This window comes from Erythrolamprus reginae, chromosome 1, assembly GCF_031021105.1.
Source record: "Erythrolamprus reginae isolate rEryReg1 chromosome 1, rEryReg1.hap1, whole genome shotgun sequence".
In the NCBI taxonomy this organism is placed as follows: Eukaryota; Metazoa; Chordata; class Lepidosauria; order Squamata; family Dipsadidae; genus Erythrolamprus; species Erythrolamprus reginae.
In genome coordinates, this window is record NC_091950.1 from 159427708 (window position 1) to 159440483 (window position 12776).

Below are 12776 nucleotides of genomic sequence, written 5' to 3' on the forward strand. Positions count from 1 at the left end.
ATTGAAGCCATGGTAGAGTATACCCTAAAAGATTTTGGACCTTGATAAAATAATTCAACAGAAGTTTATCATCCCTGCCCTAATACATACTATACATGGATGCATGGTTGAATAAAACATTTGTGCATACCTTTACCTTTCCATTTTCCCACAAGTATATTCATGCATGTCTCATTTTGGCTCATTTGCTTTCAATATGTGTTTTGCTTCACTTTCTTCACTGAAACGCACTACCATCATTCACTATATTCACAATGGCTGGGCTGCACTTCAGCAACGTTTCCCAGAACTGCTACAGTACAATTCTGGGAAAAGACATATTTGGTTTCTGGAGTTGCAGACAGATGCTATGTCTATGTCCATACATGCAACATATGGGCTTCCTCCCTCTTTGCTTGTTTAGATTACTCAAAGCTATTATTTTATGGCGTATAGTTTTCTAAACACATGAAATGTCCAAATTAGGTCATTAAGCATATGGCAGTACATTATTGCTATTTTGGTAATTAATGTACATAATTTCTATCTTCGAATATTCAATTCCACCAGGTGCTTGAGCAAATAAATGTAGCTGCTTATAATTTTACACACACACACACACACCCATTGTTTCACTCACAAATAAGAAAACAATAGATAGAAATTTACTAATTGTAACTTGAACTTAAAGTGTTGTATTCATAACCAAGTTTCTGAATAGAATAGAATAGAATTTTTATATGCCGAGTGTGATTGGACACACAAGGAATTTGTCTTGGTGCTCTCAGGGTATATAAAAGAAAAGATAGGTTCATCAAGAATCATAAGGTACAACACTTAATGATAGTCATAGAGTACAAATAAACAATCAAATCATATTAGGAACTAGTCAATATGAAGTGTAAGGATACAAACAGCAAAGTTACAGTCATACAGTCGTTAGTAGGAGGAGATTGGTGATAGGAACGATGAGAAGATTAATAGTAGTGCAGACTTAGGAAATACCGGTAGTTTGACAGTGTTGAGGGAATTATTTGTTTAGCAGAATGTTGGCGTTCGGGGGGGGGGGAGGGGACTGTTCTTGTGCCTAATTGTTCTGAGGTGTAGTGCTCTATAGTGTTGTTTTGAGAGTAGAAGTTGAAACAGTTTGTGTCAAGGATATGAGGTGTGTGTGAATATTTTCACAATCCTCTTTTTGATTTGTGCAGTATACAGGTCCTCAATGGAAGGCATGTTGGTAGCAATTGTTTTTTTCTGCAGTTCTGATTATCCACGAGGCGGCCCCTTATATAGGGTGCCTCCCTTGCTGCCCCTTGACCAATCGGTGCCCCGCGCACCGCTCCGACATCACTGCGGCCCCCGGTGATGACGTGGGGCTGCAGGCTCCGCCCCCAAGATGGCGGCCTCCTTCCCCTGCCCACGCCGGCCTGGTAAGTAGCCGACGGCCCTTATCCTCTGAAATCTGTGTCATTCTTGTTGGTTGCAGCACCAAACCAGACAGTTATAGAGAACTTGCTATTCAGTCAAACAGTCACATCCTTACACTTCTGACTTCCACAGAAACACATTACAACCTTTTAGAAATCTATATATTATAATTTAATCCTTTTTTTCCTGGTTATAGAAATTAGAGTACATTCTTCCTAGTGAAGCAGAATGAAGGATAGGGCCAGCTATCCATTAAAATTGTATATAACAATAATAATAATAATAATAATAATAATAATAATTATTATTATTATTATTATTATTATTATTATTATTATTTATTGGATTTGTATGCCACCCCTCTCCGTAGACTCGGGGAGGCTAACAACAATGATAAAAACAGCCTGTGACAATCCAATAATAAAACAGCTAAAAGGGAAACTATGGAGTTTCAGAGAAACAGGGAGGTTCTGACCTTTTTGAATAATTTCCTGTGCAGCTGTTAAACAATGCAGAAAATGTGTGTGTGTGTATGTGTGTGTGTGTGTGGCACGCACATACCTGTCAGCATATAGACATAAAAACTTTACCTTGTACAGTTAGGGTTGCTTCAGTATGAATTCCTCCCAAATCATTCCAGGCCTCACAGGTGTATACTCCCGTGTCCTCAGGAAACACCTCTTGGATACAGAGGCGAAACACATTGCCCTTCTTCTCAAAGTGAAAATCCTCTGTTTCCTGGATTTCTTTACCATTGTGAAACCAAATTATTTCAGGAGGTGGATTAGCTGAGCCACAAAACAAAACAGAACTCTTTGAGATAAAACAAAGGCAGCAGGGGAAGTCTATGAACTATTCTATTAGACCAACTGCAACTATAAGATAAGGCAGAACAAGAAACTCACATGGACTTCCTGCTTCCAGAACAATATTAAAAAGCTCTATTTTAAGTAAAATACAGGGATATAATATAAAACACATATATATGTTAATGAATTATTATCTGCACATTCCTGCATATACACATAGACCAATTATTTGGCTTTAGTCACATTAATGCACCTGTGTCTGATCCACTATTGTTTTATGGCTTCCTTTCAAAAGCAAAATATATGTTCCAGAATTAGTGGAACTGTCTTCCCCCATCCTTTTTTAAAAATCTTCTGAAAATGTCTTCTGTGAAAATGCCCGGCCAGGATTTGGGGCAGGGCCAGGGAAACGCAGCCCTCGGCAAAGCTGCCATCTTGAATGGCCGGGATCTCGCAAGATCCCGGCCATGCCTTGTCATCGGCGCCGACCAATGATGTTGCCGGGGCAGGGCCTGCTAGCCCTTTATAAAGGGCTGCGCAGGCTCGGGGCTTCCTTTTCGCCCCGGACAATGAGCAGGCGAACACCCGCCCGCCCTCCCTATCTTTCAGTGTGCTACAGGGGTCGCCCCTAGGGGGCCGAATAGGAATTTTTGGCAATCTCGGTATTTTCTGCGACTGTTTTTTCGCCTATTCCACACTGCGGTGCGGGACGGATGGTTAGGAGGTGCTTCGTTCCTCAATTAGTTCTAAATGGCTTACCTCTGGTCATTGGGTTGGCAGGTTAGGGGCGGAAATCGGGAGGTGTTTAGCAACTGGGTGTTCTCCGTTGGGCATCTTTGGAGATGATTGGCAGACTCTCTCCAAGGGCTCATGGTGGCTTTTAAATCAGCCTGAGCAATTGGGGAGAACCTGCCTCTGGGTCTCACCCATTTCAATTCCCTTTCAGGGATTGGACGGCGAGACCTCCCACATGCATGGCATGGCTGGGATCCAGGTGAGGGCGCGGCCCCTTCACCTGGATCAGCATGGAGCTACGCCCTAAGTTGCCCCGGAAGTTTTTATTACATCATTTCCACCCCGGAAGTAATTCAGTTGACCTCTGCGGGTCCATATTAGGTTGAATTAAATTAATTTTAATTTAATTATTAAAAATGATCCAGTTTTAAATCCAACTCTGTGTCTGCGTTGTTATTCTGCCTCTGCTGCAATAGAAATAATAGTTTCATCACATGTGTTCTCGGGCACTTTTCTCATTGTGTGTTTTATTGTTTTGCATCCCTTATAATCCTATTACTTAGTAGAAAAACTGGGTTTTCACAAATCATTTCAGTCTTCCATAGGTCTAGAACAGTGATGGCGAACCTATGGCACAGGTGCCACAGGTGACATGTGGAGCCATATCTGCTGGCATGCAACCCATTGCCATAGCTTAGCTCCAATGTGCATATGTTTGTCGGCTAGCTGATTTTTGGCTTGCACAGAGCGCCTCCGGGGGCATGGGGGAGGGCGAAATACGAGCCAACTTGGCCCACTAGAATTTGGGAAACAGGCTGTTTCCGGACACCGTAGGGCCTCCGGGGAGTGGGGAAAGCTATTTTCGCCTTCCCCAGGCATTGAATTATGTGTGTGGGTACTTGCGCGTGCAAGATAGCGCACGCTCATGCACTTTTGGCACCCAAGGAAAAAAAGGTTCGCTATCACTGGTCTAGAAGATAAAAGGTTCTATTTATTTATTTGTACTAATTTTGTAGCCTAACTGTTACAAACAGGGTCTGGCCAAGCTACAACAAAGCCCGAAGAAATGTAATATAATTAACATATTAAAGTTAACATAAGCATATTCCATAAAAAGAAGGCCATCATTTTAAAGTTGCATGACAGCATTCTAGCATTTTTAGCCATGGATTCCTTTTAATTTCCTTGCTTCAAATTTCTTTATTCTACAATGGCAATAGAGCCATCTATTTACCTTACACTCTATTGGTTTCCCTTTATCCCTAATTATAAAAAGTTAAAAAAAGAAAAAAGGGAATAGATATGTGAATCAATGGCAAAAAACCCTGCTTGATTGCAAAATAGAATAACACCCTTGTTAAAATTCCAAACAGTTTATTATTTCTTATTTAATTTTATTTCTATATTGTCTGTCTCCCAAATAGTCTGCTAGAAAACACAAATATTTACCTGAAACCTCTACTGCCATAATCACTTGGCTTCCATCCATTACTTTGAGATCACTTAAGCCTTTCAGGAGGACTGGAGGGGAGGTTTTATTGGCTGCAACTGGATGTGCACTTTCTAGTTTAATTCTGCTCCTCTTTTCTGCTTAAATGAGACACAATGGTTTCCCATAAGGAACTCTTGTAAAAATATTCACTTACTCCTATCAGAACACAACTTAATAGGTTAGCATCATCTCTAATGTAGAAAGACTCAACACTACTGTGTTTCCCTGAAAATAAGCCCTATTTAAATGCATGCACAGCCAGTCCCTGCCATTTCCTCTGGTTAGGGTTAGGGAGACAGAACTAAAGGTTAGGTAAGACATCAAGAGGAGCCCCGTTTCGCTCAATGCACTCCAAAATAATAAGACCTCCCCCCAAATAAGGCCAAGCGCTTATTTCAGGGTTCAAAAAAATATAACAGGCTCTTTTTTCCGAGGAAACACAGTACTCATCAGAAATTTACATGAACAAGTATAACACTTCATTTACACATTATTATTATTAATCAAGTTTTTTAATTCAGTTAATTGTCATGCAAAAACTTCTGAAATATTTATAGAACACCGAACACCAACTTTATTATTTAAACATCTTTGCTAAAGATAGAAGTAAAAATAATACTAAATCACATCCTAATTTTGGATCACTGTTGAGAAATTTTTAAAAAGACCTTTGCCATTCATTCCCCCCCTCCCCACCAGAAAGTTTGTTTAAATAACGAGAACAATTATTCTTGCCTACAGGATGCTATTTGGCTCCAATGTAACTAACAGCAAATAGTTTTTAGTGGGCAACTATCTTCAGAAGTGTATTGAAAAAAGATGTCCAGGAGATTGAGATAGATTTTTTTTTTTTTGCAGCTATTAGCATAGGAAGTAAGATGCTCGCCTCCCACTCAGCAGGTTGAGAGTTCAGTCCTAGCGAGTGGCAGACGTTTCTTAATCAGGGTGCAAAGAGAAAATATGTGGCGCAAACCCCGCATCAGGAAATGCTCAGCTCCATCCTGTTTTTTCTCTTCATATTTTCAGGAAGGAGTACAGCAGAAGGGATAACCTGATCTAAAAATTCCAGAATATAACTTCAGGCAAATAAAAACATCCATGTAATTATTTTATGGTATATTATTCTCATTTAACACTTAGTTAGCTAGTACTGTATTTAAAACTGGCGCACATATTGCATGTTAGGCTGACTGGTATATCTTCCTAGAAGTTCCTGGATGCTTTAGTCAGTATGGCTTAACTGGGCTCTTGGCCCAGACTCAGCCTTTATGACATGTCCAGCTAAGAATTTTTTTACTTATACACAATAAGAATACACTTAAACAATTCATTACCTTTTGTCAAGCTGAAGGTACAATTCTCTTTTTACACACACTGTAATTTAATTCCAACAATTCTTTCTCTTACTCCGCCCATTGTTTAGTGCATTTTTTTTTTGCCCTATACTACTTAACTTTGAAGCTATATGATTAGTTGTTGGCATAACTGCCATCTCTACCTTAGAAACTATGGCTCTCAACATCCAGAAGCTATTAATAGAACTAATTGGGTTATAATATTTATGTGATGTTCAGGAAGAAAAATTATGAGTGCTCTACATTTATTTCATGGCCACGTAAAGACACTTAAGCAATGAAGCTTGCCATACATTTTTAAAAAGATTTAAATGTTCTATGGACATATAAATGAAAAGTATTAGATGGTGCATTTATATATTTATATCTATCTCTTTTGTTGTATGGGAATGTCAAATCTGCATCTGAGTATATTTCTCTTTCCTTTATCCACCCAGTTAAGAAAAACCGTTATAAAAGGGGAGTAGGGATTTTTTTTTTTTGTATTGGGGTTTTATTTTTAGAAGTTGCTTGGAATTGGGTGGCAATATAATTGTTTTTAAATAAATAATAAATAAATGCAACAATTTATTAAATAAATAAATGCTTTTTTTTTAAGATACCAAAGACATTTTTAACTTCTGCTGCTGTGGCTAGTAACAGGCATGACTCCTTTCAAATTTATATTAAAACAGATTTTAATTAATAATTTTCATTATTACTTAGCCCATCGAAATATATTACATATATATTTCCATCCTGTTCTTTTGAGGGGGAATTCTTCTCATCAAATAAGTGATGAATGCTGTCATTAAATCTTGTCTTTTGGTCAGTGGCTAATCTATACATTCTTAACATACTAAAATGTGCAAAGCAATTATAAATGTGCCATGCCAATGACACAATCTTTATTCCAAAACCCATTGCTCAAGAATCAGTGAGTTATTTAGTAATAACTCAGCACTAGTCACTGAGAACTGACACTGAAAACTGTGTATTTTGCTTTTGAACTCGGTATACTTTACTTTTGAGTATAAAGAAGCAACATTAATAAAATACAGTTTCAACAAGGGAACAGGAAAGATTAATCCTAATTCTTTTTAAAAATTTTCAGCTGTCATTTTACAATGTGGTATCAAATACCCCCGCTCACCCTTGCCCCATTTATATGTGTGTCTCTTCCTTTCAGTTTTAATGCTTTACACTCCAACCTTGGGAAGTTATAACGACACAGGATGTAGATTCCAATGAGAAAGCAAGAAGCAGCTTCTCCAATTACTAATCTAAAAATGGCCATGCTTAGTGTGTATGGTTAGAAATGGAAAAGGAAACTTCTAAGTCATAAAAAGCATTTTTTATTATACATAAAGTTCACAAACAACTTTCCCACAGCGCTCTTTCTTACTTAATACAGCAGCTTGTTCATGAATGAAAAGGGCCATCTTTTATTAGCATCCCGATTGTGAGTGGCATACAATGCTCCTTGAGTCAGCTCCCCAGAGATTTAGGTTCGAGTGCTTCTTCCAGAGAAATACTTTTTTTTTTCAGAATGTAGAAAATGCCCTCTGCTCTGCTTTACTTTCCCCTGCCCATACGACAGTTTCCCATGATCACAGCCAAAACTATCAGGAAATTGAAAGGATATTAATTCACGCGCCAATTTCAAGGTTCTACATTTCTCCTTTCTGGGGACTGATATACTAAAATGGGAATGCATTAAAAGTACCTTTAAATTTGGTTTCTTCACTTGCTTAACAATATACTTCAAGAACTCAGATTAGTATCTGACTGGCCAGCAATCTGATTCATTAAGCAATATAACCAGAGGAAGCCACCAATGCTGCTAGCATCTCTTAGTCAAATCAGTGGACTTCTATTGCTCTTAACATTGCATTTCATCAAAGAGTTAATATCTCAAAGACCCGTGGTTTGGATCACATTTATTTTTATTCCCCACCTCCTTTCAATTTTCAGCACATCTAATATAGGTAGTTCTTAAAGGTAATCTCTCATTCATTTTCATATGGCCACGTTACGTTACGTGCTTCTACATGTAAAGTATGAGGGAGAGGGCCAACACAAGAACAAGAGGACACAATTTGAAGTTAGTTGGGGGAAAGATCAAAAGCAAAATGAGAAAATATTATTTTATTGAAAGAGTAGTAGATCCTTGGAACAAACTTCCAGCAGACGTGGTTGGTAAATCCACAGTAACTGAATTTAAACATGCCTGGGATAAACATATATCCATCCTAAGATAAAATACAGGAAATAGTATAAGGGCAGACTAGATGGACCATGAGGTCTTTTTCTGCCGTCAGTCTTCTATGTTTCTATGTTTTTAAACTGCTATATATAAAATGTAGCCAGATCTCCTTCCCCACACTCTTTATTTATGGATAAACATATAACATAGTGTAAATGTGGAATGATCTCTAAGAATAGACGGAGAAAAATTCTCAGCTTTAAAAAAAAAAGATTTGAGGAATTCCCTCTTGTGCCCAAGAATGGCCAAATTTCTATTCTTAGTCTTTGAAAATATCCTATGAATATTGCTGTCATAAGTCCTTCTGTTCTGAAAACTTTAAGCAGGTCCTGAAAGTCTGATAAGTTGGGCCACTTTTTTGGACATTCTTGTGGAAAGCTCTGCACATATTAGAAACACAAAAGGAAGGGGGTGTGTGCATTCATTTCTTAATACTTACTCACAACTTTCTACACATTTTTCTTGTATTGGTTCCGGTATCTAAGCTGGCTGTGTTACCTATTTGCTTCTCCATCAAATGAATGGTTATCACTTCAGAAAATGAGGCCAAGACCCTTTCTCCTATTATAATAGAAAACTCACAAATTTAAAACTAATCAAATAGTGTGGCTTTATTTTCTCATCACTAAATTCTAATAAAAATAAACTAAGTCCAAATTTAGTACAACGGGGAATCATAATCCCTAATGTTTAGTTTCAGGAAAAGAGATTTAAATCGGCCAAAGGAGTCTGTTTGCCAGAGCTTTAGAATAAGGCAGCCAAATAATGCCTAGCCTGAATTCTTTGCAGACACACATGCTCAGCAATACTGGCCATTTATGGTTATTAAAATATTGTGTTGGCTCCCAGTCTCATAAATCAACTGTGCTGCAGAAAAACACTTAACTCTCAAAGTGCTAGTTTGTTAAGCGTGCAGAGAAGTAGACATACAAATATTCATGAAGCCAAATCACTCAAGCAGTATATTTCAAATAAAATGTTCCACATTAGAGTTCAGCTCCATTCTGGTCTACATCTAGACATAACCCTCCCCCCCCCCCTTTACTTATGCTTTGATGCTGTTAATTAAAAGGGAAGAAACAAGCTGCTTAACAGGAACCCAAAATACAAAGTCATTTGGTTTCTGTTTCTTGCTACAAAAAGTGTTTTTAAAACTGCAATCCCACAAACACAGCTTGACATTAAAAAGGTGTGATATGTGTAAGTCGTGTTACAACCAACATTACATTCATGCATTTGTTTTTTTTTTAATTTCCTATTTCTTCATAGCTCAGCCTGCAGTTTCCCATCAGGGAGAGCATCTACTTTTGCTATGTTTGGAATTGGACAAAAGGATGAGACTGAGAGAAAGCAAACCTTCTCAGCAATTTTGTATATACACAAGATGATCCCTAAATATAACCCAGTCAGTCTAGCAAGAAATAGATACAGTGTTTATCTAAATAATTGGGCAATCCACTCTTGTCATCCCATTGGCTTAAATCAAGAGAAATGCAATTAATCCCACATATGGTCATGTCAGTTTTAAAAACTCTACTTAGACATAAATAAAGCAGCTTTTCTTTAACAATACAAAACATGCTATTCAGTAGTGGGTTCTAAAACCCTTTACTACCAGTTAATACATGAGCAATGCTCCTGCATATATACAAAGCGTTCTGGGTGGGTGGGAGGAACGTCCTGCCTCCAGCACTACCAATTCTAAGAGCCATGCCGAACTGGGAGCAAACCACCACTGATGCTATCCAGCAAACAATTCTATCTCCTTAAATGCAACCAATATTCTGCAGGTTTTTTTTTTCTTAACTGCAATATGGAGAAGGTTAATCTTAGATTGATAATTGTTTATTGCATTAATTACTTGCATTGACTATGTTTTCATATGAGAAATGGTGCATGATGGGGGGTTGGAATGAAGTAGTTACTCCACTTTTGTAGAACTTCAGATAAAGAAATTAAAACTGAACTAAGGCAAATTACCAAAATCCTTTTAAACATATGATGGACGATCTGTTCTTGGTGGACACTTGGAAACAGAGGTATGGTACTCAAAGGGAATATATTTATTTTTCAAAAATACATAGACCCTTTTAAAGAATTGATATGATGTAGATTTCTAAGAAACTTGCAAATAAAATTTCTAAGATGGAGATTCTACCTAAGGCAGCTACTGGTCACAACCCTATCAAGTTGATGCCTAAGAGAAAGTATACAATTTTTAAATGGAGAGTAAATGAAGGTTTATTACAGAGAAACTACTATAGAAAAAAACGAACTTAACTCTTTGGTAATCAATAAAGGAATGGACTTAAAAACCATTTGGGAAGCCAATAAAGTTTTTATTAGAGATTATTTTAACTCAACATAATCAAGAGTTTAAAAAAAGAAGTCTCAAGAAAAATGCAGACCATTTAGGATGAAATTAAAAAGAAAGAAAAAGATTTACAAAAATCACTGACAGATACAACTATTATATATCATATATAACTTCTATAACAATAATTATCTATGCTAATAAAGACAAAATTAAAATATTTCAAACAGAAGAACTTTTAGTTTGCAAATAAACCTGGGAAATGAATGACATATAAATTGAGAAAGGAAAAAGAAAAGAAAATGATATTGAAAATTCTAAAAGGAGATAAAGCATTAGTGGATAATATGAATACACACTGTAGGAAATGGATGAAACACACCATAAATACCATAATATTCCAGAAAAGGATCATATCAATTGGCACATGACAGCACATGATTGGCACAAACATAATTACTTTTTTAAGTAGAAAAGACTTTCCTACTGTAAGATAGTTTAATGACTAGAAAAAAAACATTCAGGGCAAATATAAATGTGCAACACAGTTTTAAATATATGTACTGATATGTTAGTAATATACTTTAGGAACATATAGCAATCCTAAACAGTCATATACTTTAGGAGGAAAAACTCCTGGGGGCTTCATTTTGGATTTTGGGGTGGGGGTGGGGATAGGGCAAAGAACATTAAATGAACATCACTTAATCAAAGTGTCTTGTGCATTCTGTTGCAATTATATTCAATGCAACTTCATCACTCTTCCTTAACATTTGGACTGAGCCCATGATGTAGCATCTGCTGCCAAGGATATTCAGTCATGGCTTAAAAACACTGTAAATAATGTGCAAGAACCATGTGAAGAACACACGGCATTTTGAAGTGGAAAATTTCAATTTCAAGGAGCATCTAAAGAAAAGAAATATTGAAAGGCTATAGCTTTTATTTATCTGTACCTACATCTATAACTAGTCTGCCCTCCAAAAGTCTTGAAAAATTACTGTAATTTATAAATGGTGCAGAGCTTATTCTAAAACTCCTTATGAATATTGACTGAATAATTAGATGAACCATAACGTAATATATTGTAATTTTGTTTCATAGTACAGCATTTTAAAATTGCTATGACTGTAATTTTGATTACGGTATGCTGCTTGATAATTCTAAGAGTCTCAGCTCCAACATATCTGTAGAATGTCAAATTATAATGGCTTTCATGCTGGATGTAGAGCATGCCTCTATATTCCTTAGTCATACAAACCTATAGAAACAGATATACTTAATATTTTTTTTTACAAAATTAAACCCTTTCAGATAATCAATAGTTTGCAGTGTTTCCAGAAATAGAGAATTATCTGCAAAAAATCAATTGTGATTTGATGTAGCTGCTTTCTAAATCATCAAAAGTAATATTTATCCTGTCTTGAGCATCCTCAAAGTTTAGATACAAATTGATTAAACATTGCAATAAAACAAATTTGCTATGGTAACATTTCTATGTTTATAAATGTTACAGCCTTGGGTTACTGTTAATTTTGGTTTTATTAAAACAATTTGCATACTGTAATTAATGGACAGGACCAAATTAATTTGTATAAAGCAGACCTACTAATATCAATATGATATGAAATAATACATGACTGTTGAAATGTTACATTTTTCTAAATAAGTTAATAAATTAGACAACACAACTCACCCATCTCTTTGAAGTTTATGTATCAAGCAGAGTTAGGCTAAAAGTTACCAAGCAATAATTACTGTATCACCCTTGCTTGATTACAATCTATAAAGATATATGTTTATGGTTTTATAAATATATAACCACAATAAATAAGGCACCCAGAATTTTTGGATATGAGATGGGTAGCAAACTAATTTCACAACTAACTAATTAACTAACTACATACATACATACATACAACACATAAACATATTCCCTTTTATACTAACTGGAAGAGAATCTTACCTGGGACCCCCAAACTGTATTTTGCAGCCAGCATCTCTGGGTTGGGATAACCTGTTCAGCGCAGCTGTTCTAAAAAGATATTAGATGACTCTAATCTGGTAGCCTGATGATCAATGAATGACTGCTATAAGAAGATTATGAGAACTATGGCTATCTAACAAAAACATTTAATGCTAAGAAGCCTACATGAATTATCCATAGACAAAGATAAAGATATTAAATTTCTGCCATAAGGAATTTTTTCTAAATTTTAACGCTAACATTTTAATATTTATATACTGTTTTATATTCTGATGTTTTATTGTACACCTCCCAAAGTCTCTCCTTGACGGAGAAGGGAAGCCTAAGCATATGCTATCAGCTGCTTGGCTTTTCACCAAATAATTAAATGAGCAGATTAATCAAAGTACGGTAAGCAAAATATTGCAAATGATAGAATGTTCACATTAGTAA

General features: G+C 36.3%; 1 protein-coding gene across 2 annotated transcripts in view; it reads right to left on the bottom strand.

Annotated features, from left to right (window-relative positions):
• MYLK (myosin light chain kinase) overlaps positions 1-12776 on the bottom strand; it is a 225589-nt gene that overhangs the window by 119770 nt on the left and 93043 nt on the right. Inside the window, exons 12-13 of one of the 2 annotated variants that reach the window (XM_070730366.1) lie at positions 4401-4538; positions 1998-2195 (exon numbers count right to left, since the gene is read on the bottom strand). In XM_070730366.1, coding sequence (XP_070586467.1) covers positions 1998-2195; positions 4401-4538 — 336 coding nt within the window. Of the gene's footprint in view, positions 1-1997; positions 2196-4400; positions 4542-12776 lie in introns of both variants that reach the window. The other variant, XM_070730359.1, reaches the window with a different exon arrangement.